Below are 20,446 nucleotides of genomic sequence, written 5' to 3' on the forward strand. Positions count from 1 at the left end.
ACCAAAAACTACCTTTGAAGCATAAAAAAGAAAAGGAAAAGGAATTGAGCTGTCACCGTGAAAATCCTCTCAACAAGTCAAGTAAATCATCGGAGCGCTCACCTCACCTGTACCTGGTACCTCCATGGCAGCAGAACCAAAGAAGATCATCATAGACACTGACCCTGGAATTGGTCTGTAATTATTATATGTATCCCTTTCTTCCTTTCCTTCTTTCTTTTTAACTCCTCTAATTCTCAACTCTTTTTTTTTTTTATTATTATTATTGTTTAATTTCTTAACATCTAGACCTTTAAATATTGATGGATTTCCCTTGAGTTTAGAAACCATTAATGAGTTAAATTATCAAGTTTAACAACACTTTTTTTTTATATCAATCTCTCCTTTTGTTGTCGTGGGGTTATGTTTTTGGTTGTTAAGAAAGTGGATCAATTGAAATTCTGAATCTTTAGACTTTTTCATGATCCGGGATTTGAGAAAATTTATATCTTTTGCTAAAAGAGTTGTTATTTCAATTGGTTCTGGCTCAAATTTGTCTTCTTATTGTAAAGATTTGAACTTTTGATGCGATGCAGATGACGCCATGGCAATCTTACTTGCTTTGAGATCGCCTGAAGTTGAGGTGATTGGGCTTACTACTATATATGGGAATGTTTATACCACTTTAGCCACCAGGAATGCCTTGCATTTGGTAATTCTTTCTCTTTCTAGATTTGAAATTTGATTAACTGATTTGAACTTCCAAGGTTTATGATATAAATGATATTGAGCCATTTGCAAATTACAGTATTTCTCTGTGTGCTGTTTGTGGATTAGTTGGAGGTTGCAGGGAGGACTGATATTCCAGTTGCCGAGGGATCTCATGTCACATTAACTGTATGTACTCTTTCTTCATTGTTGAATAGATCATGTGCAATATTAGCTTCCTTTCAGAATTTTTTTAATCCTTATCTTCTGTTAGTTTCATATAAGCATTGTGTCTGCTTTGGTGAGGAAAGAAGTGTGGTTTGACTCTTTATGGTTGTTGTTTTCTAAGGACAACCTTGTGTTAATGGATTTAGTGTCTACTCATGTTGCCGCTAGTTTTCTAATATTGCGACAAGTCTTTTACTATTTATTTTCAACTTCTGCTCTTTTGGTTCTAACTCTGAATTTCACACACAATATCACAATTTTCTCTGATCAAATGATGATGTAAAGATACATACTAATATGTGGCTGAGTTTCGAGAATTCTTTTTATTCATGGCGTCTCTGTTTCCTGTAAAGAAAGGTACAAAACTTCGCATTGCAGATTTTGTCCATGGTGCTGATGGACTTGGCAACCAGAATTTTGACCCACCTAAAGGAAAGCCACTTGAACAGTCAGCGGCTGCTTTTCTGGTTGAGCAAGCAAAACTTCACCCAGGAAAAGTCACTGTGGTGGCATTGGGTCCCCTTACAAATATTGCTCTGGTCAGATTCTTGGTCCTTTGGATTTTTTTAGCAGATTTCATTTAGTAAATTACCTAACAGATCATCTATATTGTGCAGGCTATTGAATTAGATCCTGAGTTTTGCAAAAACATCGGGCAGATTGTTCTTCTTGGTGGAGCATTTTCAGTAAACGGGAATGTAAATCCAGCAGCTGAGGCAAATGTGAGTTGACAAATCCATGCAGTCAATCCGCTGTTGAAGTGGTCTTTGCTTTCTAGATATTGCTGTTTTAGTGGCCATATGCACATCCGAGCTTTGCTGTTTCTTCTTTTATTTTAATTTTCTTTATGGGATTTGTTATCTGTAGTGAACTTACATTTCATCTGCTCTTTTCTTGAAAGATCCTTACGTCTTGGTCTGAGACTTGAGAGAGTGTCATTAGAAAGTTTGGAAGCATAGTTTGTTGGTTAGCTGTATCACTCCTACTAATGATTTTGTGTGCACATATCCTAGACTGCTCCCCGACTCCCCCATCTCTTTATCTAACTTTCTTACTCCTGACTGGATGACCAGATATTTGGCGATCCTGATGCTGCTGATATTGTTTTCACCTGTGGAGCAGATATTTTGGCGGTGGGGATAAATGTTACCCATCAAGTTGTTCTCACAGGTGTTACTTCGGCAATTATTGTGTTACCTTAGCTGATATTCTTTTTTTCTTCTTTTCTTGTCTTTTTTTATGCATAAATAATCTTGGCGATCAAGACACTAAAAACACTAATACCATTTCTTAAACACGTTTATTTGTGTTACTTGTTATGCAAGAGGCAATGGTTTCTTTTACACAATTCTCTGCCAGTGTGACTCAATTTGTGTCCTTTAAAAACACCCTCATTGATGATTTCTAGTTTCATTGACTTTGTTCCCTGTTTTATTTGCAGATGCTGAGCGAGACAAATTGATACAGTCAAATGGAAAATTTGCTCAGTACCTTTGCAAAATTTTAGAGGTGTACTTCTCTTATCATCATGAAGCATACAGCATGAGAGGTTTGTTTACTAAAATGCCTTCATTGATATATCCAGTGATTAAGCAGAATTGGAATCCTCAAAAAATACTAATCCTTAGTTCTGTTATTGATGTAGGAGTGTATCTTCATGATCCAACAGCACTCCTTGCAGCCGTGAATCCTTCACTTCTCACTTACACAGAAGGTGCTGTTAGAGTCCAGAGAACTGGCATCACAAGGGGACTAACATTATTATATAACAAACAGAAAAGGTAAGACTGCATGAATACTTGAAATCATTAACTTCGTCGAACTAAATGTCTTTCTAATGATTCTTGTTTTCTTTTTCTTACTATAAACCAGTTTTGGAGAAGTGACCGAATGGACTGATAAACCCACAGTTAAGGTGGCCGTGACGGTTGATGCTCCCACTGTTGTCAAGTTGTTGATGGAAAGGCTTATGGAATCATAAACTTTGCTGGCAAGAGGTCTCTGATGATTAAGGAGGCTATCATGTGGACATATATTGATTATGTGATTGTATGGTTCTTCAAATTCCGAAATTTCAAAATAACATTTGGAGTCACGGCAACGAGCTAAACTAATGGTTTATTGCTGTTGTAGTTTTCATCACTGTATCATTTTGTACTCCGCTATTGATTCCAAATTAAGCACTGCATTTCTTTCTTCTTCCTCTCTCTCTCTCTCTCTCTCTCTCTGTTTTTTTTTTTTTTTTTTTTGGGGGGGGGGGGGGCGGTGGGGGCGGTGGGGGGCACAAGGCTGTGTATCTCATGAACAAATTTTTAAAAATTTATGAACCCGGACTTGGATTTTGAAGCTCAACAAGCCAGGAGACGTGTGGATCTAATAGGTGAACCCATCAGTTGAACTCATTTACTCAAAGTGTGTTTGGTATTGTGGTAGCTGTTGTGGTTGTGGTTTAAAAAAAGTTGTTTTATAAAAAGTACTTTTAGTTGAGGTTGGTTTGAAAAAATAGGTGTTTGGTTAAAACTGTGGTTGAAATTGAAGTTGAATAAAAAGTAGTTTAATATGTTTGGTTAAGAGTGCTTTTGAAATTGAGGTTATAAAATAATTTTAAAAATATATATTAATACTGATGATTTTTAATTTAAATTTTATGGATTTAATTATTGCTATTACTTCATAAAATAAATAATATTTTATATAAAATTAGATAAAATATTATCAGGAATAAAATTGATTTGATATTACAGTGCAAGTGAATTTAATTCACTCTAAACTAATTTTTTTTTTAAAATATATATAAAAAACAAAACACACTTAAAAAAAAAAAAAAAAAAGGTTCACGTGAACAGTGCAATTCATTTGCACTGTTCTCATGAACAGTGCAAATGAATTGCACTGTGCGCGTCAATTAATTTTGAGAAGCAGCCAGGAGCTGCTTCTCAAAATTCGCGTGTAAAACGCGAATTTTCATGGGGCCCACCGAAAATTAATTGTGTTTTTTACATTACCAAACGTATTGTTTGCTGCGGTTGCTTCAAACGCATAAGCAACCACGCAAACAAACGGACTCTCAGTGTGTGAACTCATGGTGCGCTAGACTTATGAGAGACTGAACTGGACAGGACAATATTTGCATAAGTGAATGTCTTGTCCTATCTGTTGATATCCAGCCCATTTGGGACCGTAACGGACTCTGAACTCTGAATCAAAAACCTTATATATATACACGCACTTCAATTCAAAAGACCCTCCCTTTTCAAGGCATCTCTTACTCTTCGCTTCTCTACTACTAAACCAGAGCACCACTTATTCTTTCCTTTACCTTTTCTCTTTACATTTCTTCACTCGCTAACCTGGAGAGTGACAAAGAAAACCCAAAATGGGTTCATTGGTGAAAGGAGTGATAATCCATGAGTCACTTCTAATTCAAGATCATGCCACCACCTCTTTCCACCCTCCAGCTCACTCTCTCCTCCGCAAGCTCCGCCATTCCAACCTCCACATTGGAATCTATTGCTCACCTTATCTCCTTGACAATAAGGTTTTCCCGGTGATCCTTTTATAATTCTAGTTTGTTTTCGATGAGATGGTTGTTTCAAAGAACTATTTCTTATCTGCATTTTGCTATTGGTGGGGGTACTTTAAAAAAATGGCGCAATGCAACACTCCTCTGATTGTTTTCCCTTGAATGATGAATCATCTATTGACGGTGTTAATGAGATTACACTCTCCTGGGGTGACATTGGAGGGGAAATTTTGTATCTTATTTCTAACAGCAAGAAGGATGCTATTGGTCAATTAAGCAATTTGGGTTGGATCATTGTTGTTTTCGGTGAGTTTTGTTGGTACCGTTTTGTTATTTCTAGTTATTGCTAACTTTGGTTTAGTAGCTGATGTCTGTGGATTCTGTTTTGTATCTTGTCTTTTAAGGTTTCAAGTTTAATTTTTTGAAGCTGGGTTCTTGTTCTTTTTCTCCTTTCTTTTAGATGTTGAAGGTGCTGGTGCATGTGAGAATTCAGGTGTGGTTTGTATCAGTAAACTGGAAGAGTTTCCTTTGGTAATCTGCGGCTTAAATAGAAAAAGGTTAGTATGAAATGAATGATTTTTATTCAAGGAGCAAATCCATTTCTACAATTATTTACAATGACAATTTTATTTCTTTATTATAATGTTCTCTAACTTTTCTGCAAATTGCAATCAGGCAATTGGCGACAAAGCTGTGACTGTTGGATATATCATGAAGCCTTCTCGTGAAGAAGATTTTTCCAAGGTGAGCTCTTAACAGAGAAATTGGAAGTATTACTGATATTAGAGAAAGATTTGCGTCTTGGATCACAGATGTTTTCCAGATACGCAAAGAAGTCAATGTGAAGCCGCGGTATCCTGATTAAACTCCTGAATTGCTATTGAGAATTGATTCATTCTATTTTCTAGATCTAGATTTCAATCTGACTTAGCTCTCCATTGATTTTGTTTTAAAAATTCAGGGAAATTGTTAGGTTGTCTTGTTTATTGTACATACTCCATGTGGCATGTCTCTATCTTTACCCATGTCTAAATTGGAGTTGCGACATATGTCTATAATTGCAAGCTTATTCTTTGTCCTTGTTGCAGAGGGGTGCATTCCCCATGAACCCTGCTCCAAATGGTTTGATGTTTCTACCCCTCACATTTGAGCTTCCCCTACCAGCTCAATTACAACTCGTTGACTTAGTTCTGGTTATCTCAGTTGACTTGAGCGGTTCTTCAGAATCCACAAACAGAATTACTTTCTCTCCAGGCATGCTGGAATTGCAAACGTAATTTCAAATTCTTGTTTGTACAGTGTTATGGTGAGGATAAATCAACATGTTGCAAAATATATTTGGGTCCCTTTCTCTTACAGATATATGGAAAATCATTCTGAATCCTTTGCAATTGATCCACTCGATAAAATATATCCTGTATTGGATCGGCTAAAAGTCCAAAAAAATTCTTCTTGGGCTGGATGATCTCAACAAAGAAGGTCGCCGGGCAGTAATAGGACCCCATTTCCTAATGGTCTTTCGATCAGAATGGTATTTATTTTAAATAGTAAACTGAACTCACAAATCAATGGACACAACCTGAAATGATTAGCTTTCTTGTCACTGCAAAATTAATAAGATGATTTTTGGTGTTGTTCGTTGTTTAAGCAGATGTTGCTTGGATGTTTTTCATGTAGGAACCCATTTTCATGATGCACATTAAGACTCCATTCACGCATATTCTCTTGAACATTTCACTGTTTGATCCTTAAATTTAGTTACAGCCAGAGTTCAAATATGTAGGTAAATGGTTTTAACGACCCTGATTTGGCACAAAGTCAGTTTGGAGTTAAACTATCTCTTCCGAGTATACTGAAACCTTAAGTTTCCTGTGGAGTAGCTGATGCTTACAGGATGGTAAGAATTTGATTGATTGCATATGATCTAAAATGTTAATCAGGATTTCATCTCTTTAATGCAACAGGGACCATGTAAACTTGGTTGTTTCTGTGGTCGCTAAGCTAGCTCCTTAATTATTATATCTCAACTTTTCATGTATTTTTTCCAATTTTAGGAACTATACCTATCAGGTAAGATTTGTTCATCATTGTAAAGTTAGATGCTTAGAGCTGCTATCAATTTTGAATATTGAGTAAGTATCGTGGTCTGCACCAGCTGTCTGGATAAGCATCCTAGGTTACTGATCAGTCTGAGATTTGGAACTGACCGAACTGCCTAGCTCCATCATTCGGGTTTACCTGGGCACATTATTATATTTCTGACATTTTGGACGTTGTTTGTGGTTCTTTACTAGGGGACTATAGTGATTTTTAGTGCCTTTCTTAAAAAAATATAATTCTCTCATTACAGGCAATCATCTTTAGAGTTGAAGATTTTAAGGATTTAAATATTCCTCTTCCAGCAATTGTTCAGGTGAGCACAAAAGTACTGTGCCAAGTTTGGTTTGATTTTTTGGGTATTCTGGCACTACAGATATATGAATCAATGAACGGTCACTGATTGTGTATGCTAAACTGGAATCAGCTGAACAATGATTAGTGTTTGTATTCCTGACTGTGAACAGTTTTTTTTTTTTTTTTTTTTGCATTGCAGGAGTACGTGGACCATTCATCTAATATATTCAAGAATTATGTCTTGGGTGAGCTACTTTTCTGTGCGGTAAAAAAATCTATACCAGATGTTAATGTCTTGACCAAATCATCTGAAAGAAATGAACTCGGACCTTTATTCTTTGACAGGTAGCAGTTAGTTTCTTTATTTGCTTTCTGCTTACTTGCATTATGATAATATCATATGTTTTTCAATTTTGATAATGTTGCGCTTAACCTCTGCAGCTTAAAATCTCTACCCATCGGTACTGAGCACTATACAGATGCAAATTCCTTCAAGACCAATATTCATTCTTTTGATCTTGAGCTGGTCACTGATGCTGTGAATTGGCTTGCAAGAAAACTTGATCTTACCATCTTTGGCTTCGATGCGGTTGCAAGTAATGTTTTCTTGTCTACATATCTTTTGCAGTCTCCATCTTTTACCGGTCAAAGGCCTGATTAATCTTTTGATGATCCATCTTGTTCATTTGATGAGTGGTTTCTCATGGTAGAAACCCAAGATGCTTAATGAGAAAGTATCACTGAGAAATGCTTCTCTGTTCTTGTAGTGGATTGGCATCCACCATTCCTAATGGATCCAATTTTGCTAGGTGTCCTTGTTCTTGATGTTCCTGTTGGTTGGTCTCTCGAGTCTATTTTCTTCGGTTACATCTTTTTCCGGGCTGCATCATGAGAAGCCAACTGCATTCTGGAATGTAAGTTACAATCAATCTATTACAGACCGCGACCCCGACCCTTTCAGTGCGATATATAACTTGTATATACATCTGTGTAATTTAGCAGCAACTTCAACTGCTCCATCATCTTTGCAGCTGAGTCGAGTTTAGTATATTTTTGAACTTGTAGTTGATGGAGAAAAACATCTAAATCCATGTAAAGTCGTCTTGGTCACTGGCTTTTTAAAACCGTGCAGTACTCAAGTTCAGAACCCTGATAGCCATCCATACCACGCATGCATGGACCCCACAAGACATGGATGGACCAGCCCACCACTAATTATCATTATCAAGAAAGGAATAATGATGATCATGGTCATGATTATCATTTTATAAAGATTAGGCTAAATACAAAGTTCAGACACCCACCCTTCATCCATTTTAGGGACCTTCCCACACAAGATGAAAACAAAAGGACAATGGCCACTTCATGGACATGGAGCAACCTTGGCTTGACTCAGGGGATAAGTGTTTGATTCCCACATTTTTTGGCTTATGAATAGATTAATTAACGTGAGAGAAAAGATGATTTCAAATGGGTTTAATTCTATTATTATTATTAAAAGTAATAATCGTGTGTTTGATGTTATGGTGCATAACCAAGTATTTTTTTTTATTTAAAAATAAATTAAAATAATTTTTTTTCAAATCTTTATTTATTTTTAATACTTAAAAAAAATTAAAAATTATTAATTTAATGCTTCTTCAAGATAAATATATTTTTAAAATACAATTTAAAATATAATAAGCTAACTTGAAAATATTAACAAATAAAATATAATATAATATGAAAGAAAAAATAAATAACACAAATAGGGGCCCATTTGATGGATATTTTATATAAAACCTCAAAACTTTAATCCTTATGTGTTACTTTATTGTCAATTAAGTCCTGACCCTATTGATTTTATCAATTTTGCCCTAAACTTAATCTAGACAACTTGAGAATGTTTTTATTACTATTAACACTGGACAGATAACGGGGTGACATTGTCCAATGTATATTACATTTTCGTCAAAATAGATAAGAATAATAATAAAATAGATTTAAGGCTTAAATTAAATAATATAATAATATAGGGACTAAAGTAAAGTTTCGGCATAAAAAAAGTGAGTGAGCGGGCTGTATAAAAAGGGAAGGAGATGAAGCAATGAAGCCGAGAAAACCTCTCCATTGTCTTCCCTCCCCGGTGCTACCTCCTCCGCCCCCCCTCCCCACTCCCCAGGGCCCCACCTCCCCTGAAAAATATAAAATTAAAAGCACTAGATCCATCCAATCCCTAAAATAAAAAATTGAAAAAAACCCCAAATCAAATAGAAATGGCAAAACAAAATCAAGAAGAAGAAGAAGAATTAGTAGCGATAGTAGAATCTGTACCTGAATCCCTAGATCAATCCTCTTCTTCTTCTGGTCCTTCGCTTTCGCGTAACGTGTCCTTCAGTAAACTCAACGCGCAAGCTCCAGCCTTTGTCCCCACGCGCCCCCAATCTCAGCCTCAACCTCCACCACGAATGACCGTGATCCCTCCTCCTCCGCCTCCTCCCGCTGCTATGATGCATATGTATCCACCACCTTCCCCGTTTCATGTTCCGATTCATAGCCCTGTACATTTGCCTCACGTCATCCCCGTCCAAAACCACCACCACCACCATAACCACCTTCACAACCACCAGCAGCATCATAATCAGCACCAACAGTATGTTCCTGTTCGGAATCATAACCAGCATAATTCTAAAAAGGTGCAGCAGCACTCTGACGAGGAGGTCGAGGTTATTGGGAATAAGGATGCAGCTGCTTCTTCGGATCATGCCTCAAAGAGTGACAGTAAAAGTGATGAAGCTATGAATAAACTCTTAAATCAGGTAGTTTTCAAGGTGTCGAATTTGTTTTTCTTTCTTCAAATTTAGGGTTAGTACTTAAGTTCGCTGATTTAATTAAGTTGAGCTTAGATTATATGAAAAGAAATTTAAAGTTATTCTTATTGATTTTTGCAAATAATGGGGACTTAAGATGTAATTACAATGCTACTGGATATGGTAGAAGTCTTGAATATTGTGCTTATTGTGAACGTGAAAAACAGAATCATCACGAACCTAGTTTACAATGTACTGAAGTAAAGCTCTATTCGGTATTGCATTTGGGCTGCTTTTGATGGTGTTTTTCGAAGTTCATTTGGGTTGTAAAAGCTTCAAATTGAATGCTTTTGGATGGTTTTGATATGTGAAAAGCACCCAAAAAAGCATCAGATTGATACATTCTTGCAAAAGCACCTGACCCACATTACCAAACACACACTAAGTGCTGCCAAATAATCTAGTTAGATTGTTGATGATTGGGTTTGTTTGATAGTCACTTATAGATACATGGGGTAAATTGTTGTACCAGGAAGGAATAATGAGAGAGGTAGTGGGCAGACAATAGGATGAATTGAAGTGTTAGAAACATGATTTAAGAAACCTATGGTTTCATGTTGAGTACTGTAAATAATTGTCTTTCTTTTTGGTTTGGCATTCACTCATAACTATTTGCAGGTGGAGTACTATTTCAGTGATTTGAACCTGGCCACTACTGATCATCTTATGAGGTTTATTACCAAAGATCCTGAAGGATATGGTAAGGTTTTTTTAAGTTCTGTTGTTTAGTGCTTCTATATGGTATAGTTTCAGTGCAATGTTATCATTATCTACTTCTCACTCAATTATTTTTTAAAGCTGCGCCTTATACTACTTTCTTTTGATTTTGATCTCTTTATAATGATTTGGAGAGCACGTCCTGTTTTTGAAAATGTAGCTGTGATGACTATTGGAAACAACCCTTTGATAACCAGCTATGATAAGTTGTAAATGTAGCTATTTATTGAAGTTTGAATCAAGAAATAATGAAATTGTGGTTTTGTTGAAGTTCTTTGTGAATTGTATCAATGCAGTTTGTCCATGCATCTCCAAAGTAGTTTTTTTCCCTCTTTTTTCTAAGTAACTCATAGAAACATAAAATTAAGCAAGGGTCTTATACTATTAGAAGCTACATTGTTTACCCAACTGTTATTTCAGAATTTTTGTCTGAATTGTTGTTATATCAATTATCTCATATCCATTTTAAGTCCTTGTTTGCTTTAATACAGTGCCCATATCTGTTGTTGCTTCCTTTAAGAAGGTTAAAGCTGCCATAAACAGTAATTCTCAACTTGCTAACATTCTGCGGAACTCAACAAAGCTTGTAAGCTCTTCCATAGACAATTCTCGTGATTGCTTTATCATCCTTAATCCTATTTGTTAGTACAACTTCTTCCAGTTGTTTTTGTTGACCTCATTGTAAGTACATCCTCCAGGTAGTTAGTGACGATGGAAAGAAAGTAAGGCGCCAGCATCCCCTAACTGATTCAGATGTTGAGGAGTTGCAAGTGTGTTTTCTCTTACCCACTATCTTTTGTTAGGTGGTAGCATCATTTTTTGGCAATTCCTTTTGTCTTTGGCAGAATGCATGAAAGTTTGTATTTTGTTCTTTATTCATAGTTTAAAGAGAGAAAAGTTGTGGTTTTGTTTCTAACATTTTCCTTGATCTCTAGTCTCGTATAGTTGTTGCTGAAAATTTACCCGAGGATCATTGCCACCAAAACCTCATGAAGATATTTTCTGCTGTTGGGAGGTGCCGAGATCATTTCTGTTCATAATGATATTTAATTGGATGGTTTAGCCTTTTACTTAAAGCATGCCAGATATAATATATTAATATTAGACATTTCATAATGTTAACCTTTCCTTTTTCAGTGTGAAGACAATTCGTACCTGTCCACCTCAAACTTCTGGTGGTGGTGCTTCTTCAGCATCTAGATCTGCAAAAGCTGATGGGATGCATTTCAGTAACAAGGTACATATGCATGCATGCCTAGGCATCAATTATGTTTTGCATACCTGTAATCCTTATCAACATCATAATGCGTTTCTATCTCTTGGTGAGATAAACAATTTATTATTTGAGTTGCAAGACAATAAACAGAAAAGGTTAGAAAAAGATTTACATTAAAAAAAGATGCGAAATGGAACATGATTTCAAAACATTATAAATAAAAGCTATTAAAATAACCTAGAAAAAAATAAGACCTTGAGGAATAGCCACCTGGTATCTGGTCTTGCATGTTCTCTTATCTGTTTTTGCCAGCACAAGGTTATGGTTAGTATAACTATTAAGAATTAACCTATAAGTTTGTAGTTTTCTCAAGAGATGTATTACAGTATGGCCTACCTGCCAAAGGAAGATACTTATGCTTTGCTCTGACTGTTAATGCTTTCTTTTTTTGTTTTCCATTCATCAATTCTCTTAACCTTTTCTTGATTATTTTTGTCATCTAAACATGAAAATCATAAAATTTAAACTCCTTGTATCGGTTGCAGTTGCATGCATTTGTGGAATATGAGACCATTGAGATTGCTGAGAAAGCAGTAAGTAGTTTGCTTTTTTCATGATTTGTTTAGGAGTGCTTTCCCAACATCAATTTCTCACTGCACTAATCAAGTGAACATGCTATTATGTAGGTTGGTGAGCTAAACGATGAGGGAAACTGGAGGAGTGGTCTTAGGGTTCGGTTAATGCTCAAGCGTGGGGTATATACGAAAACATTGTCTTCATCTTTCTTCCTTTCATGTCTTTTTTTTCTTCCTGCTCTGTATTTCTAAAGAATAATGCCAGAGATACCAACTTATAAGTTTCATCTCACCTTGATTTGATAAATCTTCATATATGATAATACTAAATCAGTTAGGAAGCAAGTGCTAATAAAATAGTTCTTAAATGGAGTATTGCATGCTTGTGAATTCTAACCTATGCAAATTTGGTTCTGAACCATTAAAGTCAATGAAAGTATGATGAAAGGTTTATGATTCATATTAAATAGATTGAGAGTGGGAGAATAATTACTGGAATAGCTAAGTATTCTAAAAGAGTGCGGTGAAAATAGGAATGGGTGTCATATATGTAATACTCTGTACGCTACCTTGGTGGGTGTTAAAACCCTTGAGTCTCCATTTAATGGTATTGGCAGTTCAAATATCCTGTGTGGTAAAGGTTTTAAATTCACTCTTGTTTCCTCCAGCCCTGTCAACCAATGCCTACACACTGTAGGATGAAATGGTTTCATGAGTCATGATGTGCACTTTTGGATGCGACGATAAAGTTCTGCCAATTTCAGTTAATGATTTGCAAGTTTTTAATTATATTTTTGGAGTTAGCTTATTCCCTTGATTTGTGCTTGTTTCTTCCATCATTAGTCAAAATCCACTCAGGCACGAGGCAAGAAGGGGCATGATGGTCAAGGGCATTCAGAGGAAGATGAGATTTCTGCAACTGAGCAAATGCCGAATGACAAACAGACAGAAGATCTGTCCCAGCAGCATGATGCCCATTCACATGAGCATTCTGTGAGTGTTAGCAAAATTCCATTGAATGTGAACAGATATGATTTTGAAAATCATTTTCTACAGAAATATCATTTTGCTTGGCCAGTTGGGACTGACATGGTATAGGCTTTGTGTTATTGGACAATTAGAATCTGGACTTGTTTGATTTTGTTTTCTGCTTCACTATATGTACCAGATAGAGTAGGAAGCTTGATTAATAGTGGCAATAAAATTTATGATTAGGAAAAGAATTAGTGGGGCTGAATTGGTTTTTCTCGTGTCATCCCATGAGGTCAAAAAGAGGGGAGAAGGCTGATTTGACAGGAAAAAGCTAGCAGTCTTTGGGATAACAAAGGAATGTTATGTTATGATGATACATGCATTATCCAACAGAACTGCCAGCATCCTAGATTTTGTAATTTTTCTGCTGACGAAAAAATACATGAAAAACAATTGCTTTCATTTTCAAGTCTTTGAAAGCATCCTTATTTTATTGTCTCACAAAATGACATTTTCAGCACTTGGTGAACTGACATCCTTGTACTTTAGCAGGGAGAGGATCATGCCAATGAGAAGGAAGGTGCGCAGAGAAAAGGGCGTAACCGGGGGAGGGGCAAGGGACGTGGGCGAGGTCAATACCATCATAACAGCCATCACAATAACCGTGGAAATCATCTGGGAACTTCCCCTTCAAATAATCCGGTTATTGGTGAGCATCCAGCAATGGCCAAGCAACCTCCAGGGCCACGGATGCCAGACGGCACTAGAGGATTTGCAATGGGTCGAGGGAAGCCGGCTGCTGTTAATATTGCATGACTTGGTATTTCTACAGGGTTCAGTTTTGGTTCTAATAGATGTGAGATGTGCTTGTAAGTTTATGTTGGGGGTGGGGGGAAGTGAGTGGTCTTCTATATATGGTGTAGATGGCAGGGGTTTTAGAAAGGGCTGTCCATCTGTAGTAGTAGCTTGTTCAGGATCAAGGGTATTTCTTTCATGTTGGTATCTTGCATATGGGCATGGATGCTCGAAAAACACTTTTTCTTTTTCTCCTTTCGTTAAATTTTAGCTTTGCATGATGTCGAAGTGAAAAGGAACAAAACCCTTGTTGGGGGGAGTAACTAATTCTTGTAGATAAACTCAAAATTTCAAAAAAAATTGTGCTATCAATACCTCTTCTCCCTCTTCCTTCCATCTCTTTTCTGTGATTCTAGGCAAATTATTGGAACCAGGAACTGAACTGTGTTTTGCACGAGCTAGCCTGGAGGAGGCTTATTAGTGGGGCAGTATTTTACCCTGCTGTTTTCCTTGCGAGGAAGGAGACCGGAAAGGCTGTCAGAACCGAACTCCGAAACCAAAACTAAAGCATGTCGAGGGTAAGCTTCGAAAATCCAAAGCAATCACGTGCGTGATTGCAGGAATCTGATAAAGAGTAGATGACACAGTAGTTGAAGACAGCAAGAATACCCACTTCTTCATGAACACCCAACAAAATGACCATTGCATTTGCTTCAAGAAAAGCATGAAAGATGGCAGTTAGCTTTGCTTTTATAATACAAATTATTTTGTTACCGAAAGGTACTGTGACGGCCTATTAGCTCAGTTGGTTAGAGCGTCGTGCTAATAACGCGAAGGTCGCAGGTTCGAAACCTGCATGGGCCATCAAGTTAAATTTTATCGATAGCTTTTTGGGTAATCTAAACTACATTTTATTTTTATCCCTTAATAGTTTCAGAAATCTTCTACTTCTTCGGCTCTTACGTTTTTAATTTTTCCAACACCATTGTTTAAGTTTTCAAAGAGTTTAGGACTAATAACATTAATCAATTAAAAGAAAGTAAGAGCCATTGGGTAGTGATTTCACTGTGGCAAATTTATATATAATAAAATGATTATATACCATTTGAAGCAATAATAATAATAATAATGCATTGGCAGACATGATATTTTGACTTTCATTTTAAAAGCATAGTAAATTTCAATTTTTTATTGATCTCCCAAAATCAAATCAAAATCCACAAGCTCCCCCATCTAAATTTCCGCCTTAAAAATCCAAAAATTCGCACAGGGATTTCCTGTTCTCTCTCTCTCTCTCTCTCTCTCTCTCTCTCTAAAATAAAAAAATTAAAAGTGGGAGAGAATCAAATATCAATCACCCTAACAACCACCACCACCACAATGGCTGAATCTTCTCCTCCCCCTCCTCTTCCACCAAGCCCTAACCACATGGTCCCACCGATACCACATACAGACCCACCTCCACCTCCACCTCCTCCTCCACGATCATGTAAAACTTGTTTACTTTCAAAAAGACCAAAACTTAGAGTGACCTCTGAGTTTGACAGTGACACTTCTTTGTTCTTCCACAAAGTTTCCTGTAAGCTCCTTGATAGCTTTGCAAAGTTCAAACTTTCTTTTCAAAACAACAACAAGGGTGAACTCTCTCAACCCCAGTTTGCTTTCACTTCCAAACTACTCTCCATTCATTATGACCTTGAAGAACATAATGCCCTTGTTAAGGGTTCTTTTGATCTTGGTCCTAATTTGCATTTTAAGGCTGCCCATGATGTCAAGGTCCAATTTTCACTTCAACTTTGTTTCTTCCATGGCGGTTCCTCTCTTTTTATTTTTTGACATGGGTTGTTGTTGTTTGTAGGCACAGCAAGGAGAGGTGGCTATGGTTGCTGACTTGGGTGATCCTGGTTATGCACTTGAAATTTCCTCTCCTGTTCCAACTGTTGGAGTGGTAAGCACTAAGCTCCACCTTTTTTCGTTCATGTTATTGTTAAACAGTGTAACATTTTCAAAGTTGGGAACTTTTAGGGGATTCAAAAGTTTTGTTCTTACTTGTTTTCTGGCGACTCACTGGGGAATTTTGGCTTGTGGCTTTGGGATATTGATTGGGGTTGGAGGAGAAAATAAAAGATGGTCTCTTTTTGTATTTCCCCCCCTCCTTTTGTTCACATATATGGTCTTCCTATTGTTGCAGCCGAGGGCAACCCTAAAATTCCCGCTTGGTGAAGTTTCATTGGAGGAGAAAGAAGAAGAGGAATTAAGGAGAACATTGTCAGTTAGTGGTGTTGTCAAAAGTCAGTTAATGAATGGCCTCTGCACTGCTCAATTTAGTGATGAAGATTTGAAACTGAGATACTGCTACAAGGTAAGGCTTAATATTTCACTAAGATCGTTTTTGCATGTGTTGTCCGATTAATTGCCCGGGCGTCCTCTCGTACTGGTCCTTGATATCTATACTTGTACAATGAATATAATTTTTGAATGGATTTTGGATTATGCAAATGAGTAATTTTTGCCCAGGTGGTCTCATGGCTCCTTCTGGATTGATTACATGCTTTATGTGGTGTTTCGGTGTCTTTATAGTGCCTTTATATAGGATATGCTGAAGAGTTTTGAATTCATTGCAGGATGAGGCGCTTTCCATTATCCCTAGCATTTCACTGCCTTCAAATGCTTTATCATTTGCATTCAAGCGTCGGTTCACTCCTTCAAATAAGTTGAGGTACAATCTCTACACTTTTTATCCAAATCCAGGGGAGGAGTATCCTCTCTTTCTCTCACTCTCTCCATACTCTGAACTCCTTGTTTCAGGTCTCGTGATGTGTACTTTTGATTTCTTAGGTATGGTTGGGAATGGAAATTAGAATTATCAATTTGTATCCATATATGTCCTTTGGACAAATGTGTTAACTTGGATGATGCATGTCCAAGATTTGTATCGCTTCTATAAATGAATGCATAACCTTAGTCATCCTCAATAGTTTCTTGTTTTTAAGAGGGATAAATGTCTGTCTTTCCAGTTAGTGGAGAAGGGGAGAACACACCCTAGTAACTTATCCCAATCTGTAGACTTGCGATGTAGCTTGATTGACTGTTTTTCAGGGAATTGAAGAGAGGGTGCAAGTTCCTTATCAGATTTTAATATTATCATTTTATTTGGACATTCATCTATGTTAATGTAGATTCTTAAGTGGGTTGTTATGTATTAATGTGTGATGCAGCTACTGGTACAATTTTGATACTAACAACTGGAGTACTGTGTACAAGCACACCTATGGGAAGGATTTCAAGTTTAAAGCTGGTTATGATTCAGAGGTGCGTCTTGGCTGGGCATCGCTTTGGGTAAGTATTCCTATTTACTAAGATTTTCAACTGTTGCTTTTCAAATGATGAAATTTAATAATGGGTATCATCATTATTTGTCTTCAATTGTAATTATATCTCAACCTATTGGGCAAGGGTCACAATTTTTGCACTCGTACAGTGACAGAGTCAATGTTTATGATGGGTCTTCTATCTCTTAATGATAATTTAAACTCATTGCAAGCTTGTACTGATTCGTGATAAAACTGTTTTGTCATTTTTCCCCGATGTTATAAAGATTTGTAGTTACATAACCACTCCTTGTTATACGTGCTAAAGCAGAGAGGGTAGTGCCTTTGATGTTTTGACATAGCATTTTTGAAGTTTTGCCTTTATGATCTACAGATTTAGTCCATTTTTCAATAGTTTGGGCTCTTTAGCCCCCAAAAAAGACTAATTACATTGAAGTATGAATATGAACAACTAGCATAATATGTTACCGTCGCATTGCCAAGTATGGTAAGATTGCATCTCAAAAGTCAGTTACTTTTTAGGAATTAGGATGCCATGATATACTTGGAAGAAGGAAATAGAAATTCAATAACTGAGGATCATAACCCTTTTCGCAGCTTAGTATATGTAAAGTAGTCACGTTTCTTATTTGGTAACGGAATTCAAGAGGCGTTAATATATGACCTTGTAATGCACAATCTCAATGCTGTAGGTTGGAGATGAAGGTGGCAATGCAAAGACCGCCCCGATGAAGATGAAGGTCCAATTTATGCTGCAAGTGCCACAAGATGACATCAAAACTTCAGCACTAATGTTCCGTGTTAAAAAGAGATGGGACATATAACAGTACTGTCTGTTGATGGGACTGCCTTTCTGTTAAATGCGGGTTCCACTTGAGTAGTTCGGGTCTTGCCCATCTGTGATATTGCTACATAAGAACGTCAGTTGGTTAATAGTTTCTCCTTGCAAGAAATCTCTTCTCTCTTAGTGTGGGAGCTTAAAGTGGATATCTAGTGAAAGGAAGCTCCTGCTGAGATTTTTCCCATGGCGTGTTGTTGAAGTTGGCATTATTATAATGCAGGAAAATCTGTTATTCGATGATCCCTTTGCCAAATTTTAGTAGATCTAACAAATTGTTGAATAAAAATAAAATGAACTATGGTAGTTGCTGCTAAATCAAACCGGCTATAAATGGCAGGAAAACTGCTAGTGCAGAAGAGAAGGTTCTTGTGGAGACAAGCTACTCTCTTTACATAAGCGTCTGTCCGAATTGGTCTCCATTTAAACGGCCGAAGCTAATTAACTTGATTTGTCTAGACGTGAACAGGCCAAAGTTGAGTTGATCAATTGTCTCAAATTGATCCGAGCCTAGAATGTGTTACTGAAAGCATTTCAATTGAACAGATCCTCGTGTCTTCGGATCTGAATTGGGAGCATCCAACTGGTTAGCAGACCTGAACGCTAACTGCTCGAAATTTACAATTTAGAAAGTTTGCAACTTGAAAGTAAACCCTCACCACAACCACAGCCAAGCCCCTCAAATGTGGTGGCAGCTACCTTGGTTATGGAATTACTAATCACCTGAAAATAAGTGAAAATGCAAAATTCTCCACTATTCTCATCCTAGATTCATATATACCAAGTGAAGCAAATGTCAATTGTCTAGAATTTTCGGACATGAAAGATGTCCTCTTACATGAGAAATTCAAATCCTTGAGACAACTTTTCAACTCTATTAAGTTTTCTATGACCAATAATTGGGTCAATGAACTATAAAAATTGGATGCCAACTTACAAATACAGAAGAAATTGCCGTTTGTAGGTGAGCAACTTAACTATTGTTTCTCATAAGATCCATATGTAGTGTAGTTACAGGTGAGTTTCAGTAAGTCACGACCACTTCAATTCAAGGCTTTGCTAACAGAGCTGCAATACAACTGTTTGGCTTCAGAAGACTAACACGGTCAAGCCTCTCTTGATGCAAGATTATTGCCATAGTTCAAACCTCCTACCTCTGGGAATGTATTTATGTGTGAATGATTGTCCTGTTACAGTTCATTTATTAATGATAACAATCTCTACCTCTTCTGTCCTGTCCCAACGATATGGTAAATCATAACTAGGAGATGAGATAAACAAATTTAGCATGACTACCACGACTATGCCCTTCAAATTCTCTACCTATTATTGTGTTCTGCATTGCAGTAGCTTTTACGACTTGAGAAAATAAATTTTTTAAAAAAACTATAAATTTAAGTTTTTTTATAACCAAGATTTCAAGAGAATCTTCAATATAATCCATACAATATGTTAATTGATCAAATATTTTAAAAAATATGATTGAGGTAAAATATAGTTTCAATCATACAGCCATCTCAATCCCAAATACACACTAAATTTCAAAATCACATGTTCTTGAGAATAAATTGGGAAATCCTAAGGGTTCTTACATCGTTGGATAGGATATGGATTATCCTGGTTATGCTTATTATGGTTCCAAAAGAATTATCTAGCTTAAAATATATGATGCTCTTGCTGATAGAACAAATTCTACATCCTTATCATCCCCAATGGCTAATGGTTTTGCTCCTTCTTAATACAAATGCCATGCCATAAAATTCATTACCATCTTCCAAATTATCTAGTGCTGACCTGCAAAACAAATATTTTGATGTGATGTAATGTAATGCTAAATTTATAATTTGTTTTTTAATCACACCCTCCTGTGCGATCATTCTTATGATCACCAAGTTGGGAGAGAGGATAAGTCAGTGTAAGAAATAAACAAATAATTAAACAACCTTAATTTAATTTCACATCTAATTGTATATCTGTAAGAGGCCCTGGAAAGCAATGCCAGCATTCCTGTCGTTACGCTGACCAGCATAATATGCCTAACTCTTCGCTCTCTCTATTTTCTGTCTACCTGCCTCTTCCTCTTGAACAACACCCCAACGTGCTCTCCTCTTTCCTTCTCCTTCGGATCCTTTCCTTTAGACTCATTCTTCTTCTTCTTCTTCCTTCTCCTCCTCCTCCTCCTCCTTCCTCCTCCCTCCTCCTCCTCCTTCTCCTTTCAACCTTTTCAACTTTTCTTTTGAATATTTACTTATATCTGATCTCATCAAAATATATATATATATATATATATATATATATATATATATATATATATATATAT

The 20,446-nt window shown here is 36.6% G+C and overlaps 5 protein-coding genes and 1 non-coding gene across 10 annotated transcripts; all 6 read left to right on the forward strand.

The window, feature by feature from the left end:
- Window position 1: 1 nt before the first annotated feature.
- On the forward strand, window positions 2-3,112 carry LOC118029118 (probable uridine nucleosidase 2). 2 transcript variants are annotated; one of them, XM_035032933.2, is made up of 9 exons: window positions 2-173; window positions 576-691; window positions 817-876; window positions 1,269-1,454; window positions 1,533-1,637; window positions 1,989-2,085; window positions 2,357-2,464; window positions 2,561-2,696; window positions 2,788-3,112. In XM_035032933.2, the coding sequence occupies exons 1-9, from the start codon at window positions 125-127 to the stop codon at window positions 2,894-2,896; spliced, it is 966 nt and encodes a 321-aa protein (XP_034888824.1). In that variant the 5' UTR covers window positions 2-124; the 3' UTR covers window positions 2,897-3,112. The 2 variants fall into 2 exon arrangements, with proteins under 2 accessions (XP_034888824.1, XP_034888825.1); XM_035032934.2 differs by having other exon boundaries at window positions 41-190.
- Window positions 3,113-3,987: 875 nt separating this feature from the next.
- On the forward strand, window positions 3,988-7,851 carry LOC118029116 (inositol 1,3,4-trisphosphate 5/6-kinase 4). Of its 3 annotated transcripts, XM_073410412.1 has the most exons (9): window positions 3,988-4,744; window positions 4,899-4,995; window positions 5,114-5,182; window positions 5,527-5,560; window positions 5,642-6,335; window positions 6,789-6,851; window positions 7,032-7,177; window positions 7,274-7,428; window positions 7,642-7,851. In XM_073410412.1, exons 5-9 carry the CDS (start codon window positions 6,333-6,335, stop codon window positions 7,722-7,724), a joined length of 450 nt encoding a protein of 149 aa, XP_073266513.1. In that variant the 5' UTR covers window positions 3,988-4,744; window positions 4,899-4,995; window positions 5,114-5,182; window positions 5,527-5,560; window positions 5,642-6,332; the 3' UTR covers window positions 7,725-7,851. The 3 variants fall into 3 exon arrangements, with proteins under 3 accessions (XP_073266513.1, XP_073266511.1, XP_073266512.1); XM_073410410.1 differs by having other exon boundaries at window positions 5,527-6,335; XM_073410411.1 differs by having other exon boundaries at window positions 5,527-5,969.
- On the forward strand, window positions 4,570-5,715 carry LOC140954214 (inositol-tetrakisphosphate 1-kinase 6-like). The gene is made up of 4 exons (XM_073410517.1): window positions 4,570-4,744; window positions 4,899-4,969; window positions 5,114-5,182; window positions 5,527-5,715. The coding sequence occupies exons 1-4, from the start codon at window positions 4,570-4,572 to the stop codon at window positions 5,713-5,715; spliced, it is 504 nt and encodes a 167-aa protein (XP_073266618.1).
- Window positions 7,852-8,958: 1,107 nt separating the features above from the next.
- Window positions 8,959-14,237, forward strand: LOC118029115 (la-related protein 6B). 2 transcript variants are annotated; one of them, XM_035032931.2, is made up of 10 exons: window positions 8,959-9,630; window positions 10,300-10,381; window positions 10,890-10,984; window positions 11,097-11,168; window positions 11,334-11,413; window positions 11,536-11,635; window positions 12,160-12,207; window positions 12,301-12,369; window positions 13,033-13,182; window positions 13,714-14,237. In XM_035032931.2, the coding sequence occupies exons 1-10, from the start codon at window positions 9,088-9,090 to the stop codon at window positions 13,975-13,977; spliced, it is 1,503 nt and encodes a 500-aa protein (XP_034888822.1). In that variant the 5' UTR covers window positions 8,959-9,087; the 3' UTR covers window positions 13,978-14,237. The 2 variants fall into 2 exon arrangements, with proteins under 2 accessions (XP_034888822.1, XP_034888821.1); XM_035032930.2 differs by having other exon boundaries at window positions 8,960-9,630; window positions 13,711-14,237.
- A 509-nt stretch (window positions 14,238-14,746) lies between these two features.
- On the forward strand, window positions 14,747-14,820 carry TRNAI-AAU (transfer RNA isoleucine (anticodon AAU)). Its single transcript has one exon. It is a non-coding gene; the product is annotated as a tRNA-Ile (tRNA).
- Window positions 14,821-15,231: 411 nt separating this feature from the next.
- Window positions 15,232-18,366, forward strand: LOC118029114 (outer envelope pore protein 37, chloroplastic). The gene is made up of 6 exons (XM_035032929.2): window positions 15,232-15,732; window positions 15,815-15,904; window positions 16,148-16,318; window positions 16,581-16,675; window positions 17,175-17,295; window positions 17,981-18,366. The coding sequence occupies exons 1-6, from the start codon at window positions 15,337-15,339 to the stop codon at window positions 18,110-18,112; spliced, it is 1,005 nt and encodes a 334-aa protein (XP_034888820.1). The 5' UTR covers window positions 15,232-15,336; the 3' UTR covers window positions 18,113-18,366.
- The last annotated feature ends 2,080 nt before the right edge of the window (window positions 18,367-20,446 follow it).

This window comes from Populus alba, chromosome 7 (genome assembly GCF_005239225.2).
Source record: "Populus alba chromosome 7, ASM523922v2, whole genome shotgun sequence".
In the NCBI taxonomy this organism is placed as follows: domain Eukaryota; kingdom Viridiplantae; phylum Streptophyta; class Magnoliopsida; order Malpighiales; family Salicaceae; genus Populus; species Populus alba.

What these genes read in the sequence shown, in the direction of transcription:
- LOC118029115 (XM_035032930.2), top strand. Translation starts at nt 9,088, where the DNA reads ATGGCAAAACAAAATCAAGAAGAAGAAGAAGAATTAGTAGCGATAGTA. An exon ending in TTGAGATTGCTGAGAAAGCA is followed by an intron (nt 12,208 to 12,300) that starts GTAAGTAGTTTG and finishes GCTATTATGTAG; the next exon opens with GTTGGTGAGCTAAACGATGA. An exon ending in GGTTAATGCTCAAGCGTGGG is followed by an intron (nt 12,370 to 13,032) that starts GTATATACGAAA and finishes TTCCATCATTAG; the next exon opens with TCAAAATCCACTCAGGCACG.
- LOC118029118 (XM_035032933.2), top strand. Translation starts at nt 125, where the DNA reads ATGGCAGCAGAACCAAAGAAGATCATCATAGACACTGACCCTGGAATT. An exon ending in CCATCAAGTTGTTCTCACAG is followed by an intron (nt 2,086 to 2,356) that starts GTGTTACTTCGG and finishes TTTTATTTGCAG; the next exon opens with ATGCTGAGCGAGACAAATTG. An exon ending in TGAAGCATACAGCATGAGAG is followed by an intron (nt 2,465 to 2,560) that starts GTTTGTTTACTA and finishes TTATTGATGTAG; the next exon opens with GAGTGTATCTTCATGATCCA.
- LOC118029116 (XM_073410410.1), top strand. An exon ending in CTCTTCCAGCAATTGTTCAG is followed by an intron (nt 6,852 to 7,031) that starts GTGAGCACAAAA and finishes TTTGCATTGCAG; the next exon opens with GAGTACGTGGACCATTCATC. An exon ending in GGACCTTTATTCTTTGACAG is followed by an intron (nt 7,178 to 7,273) that starts GTAGCAGTTAGT and finishes TAACCTCTGCAG; the next exon opens with CTTAAAATCTCTACCCATCG.
- LOC140954214 (XM_073410517.1), top strand. Translation starts at nt 4,570, where the DNA reads ATGCAACACTCCTCTGATTGTTTTCCCTTGAATGATGAATCATCTATT. An exon ending in AACTGGAAGAGTTTCCTTTG is followed by an intron (nt 4,970 to 5,113) that starts GTAATCTGCGGC and finishes AATTGCAATCAG; the next exon opens with GCAATTGGCGACAAAGCTGT. An exon ending in GTGAAGAAGATTTTTCCAAG is followed by an intron (nt 5,183 to 5,526) that starts GTGAGCTCTTAA and finishes TCCTTGTTGCAG; the next exon opens with AGGGGTGCATTCCCCATGAA.
- LOC118029114 (XM_035032929.2), top strand. Translation starts at nt 15,337, where the DNA reads ATGGCTGAATCTTCTCCTCCCCCTCCTCTTCCACCAAGCCCTAACCAC. An exon ending in AACTGAGATACTGCTACAAG is followed by an intron (nt 16,319 to 16,580) that starts GTAAGGCTTAAT and finishes AATTCATTGCAG; the next exon opens with GATGAGGCGCTTTCCATTAT. An exon ending in ACTCCTTCAAATAAGTTGAG is followed by an intron (nt 16,676 to 17,174) that starts GTACAATCTCTA and finishes TGTGTGATGCAG; the next exon opens with CTACTGGTACAATTTTGATA.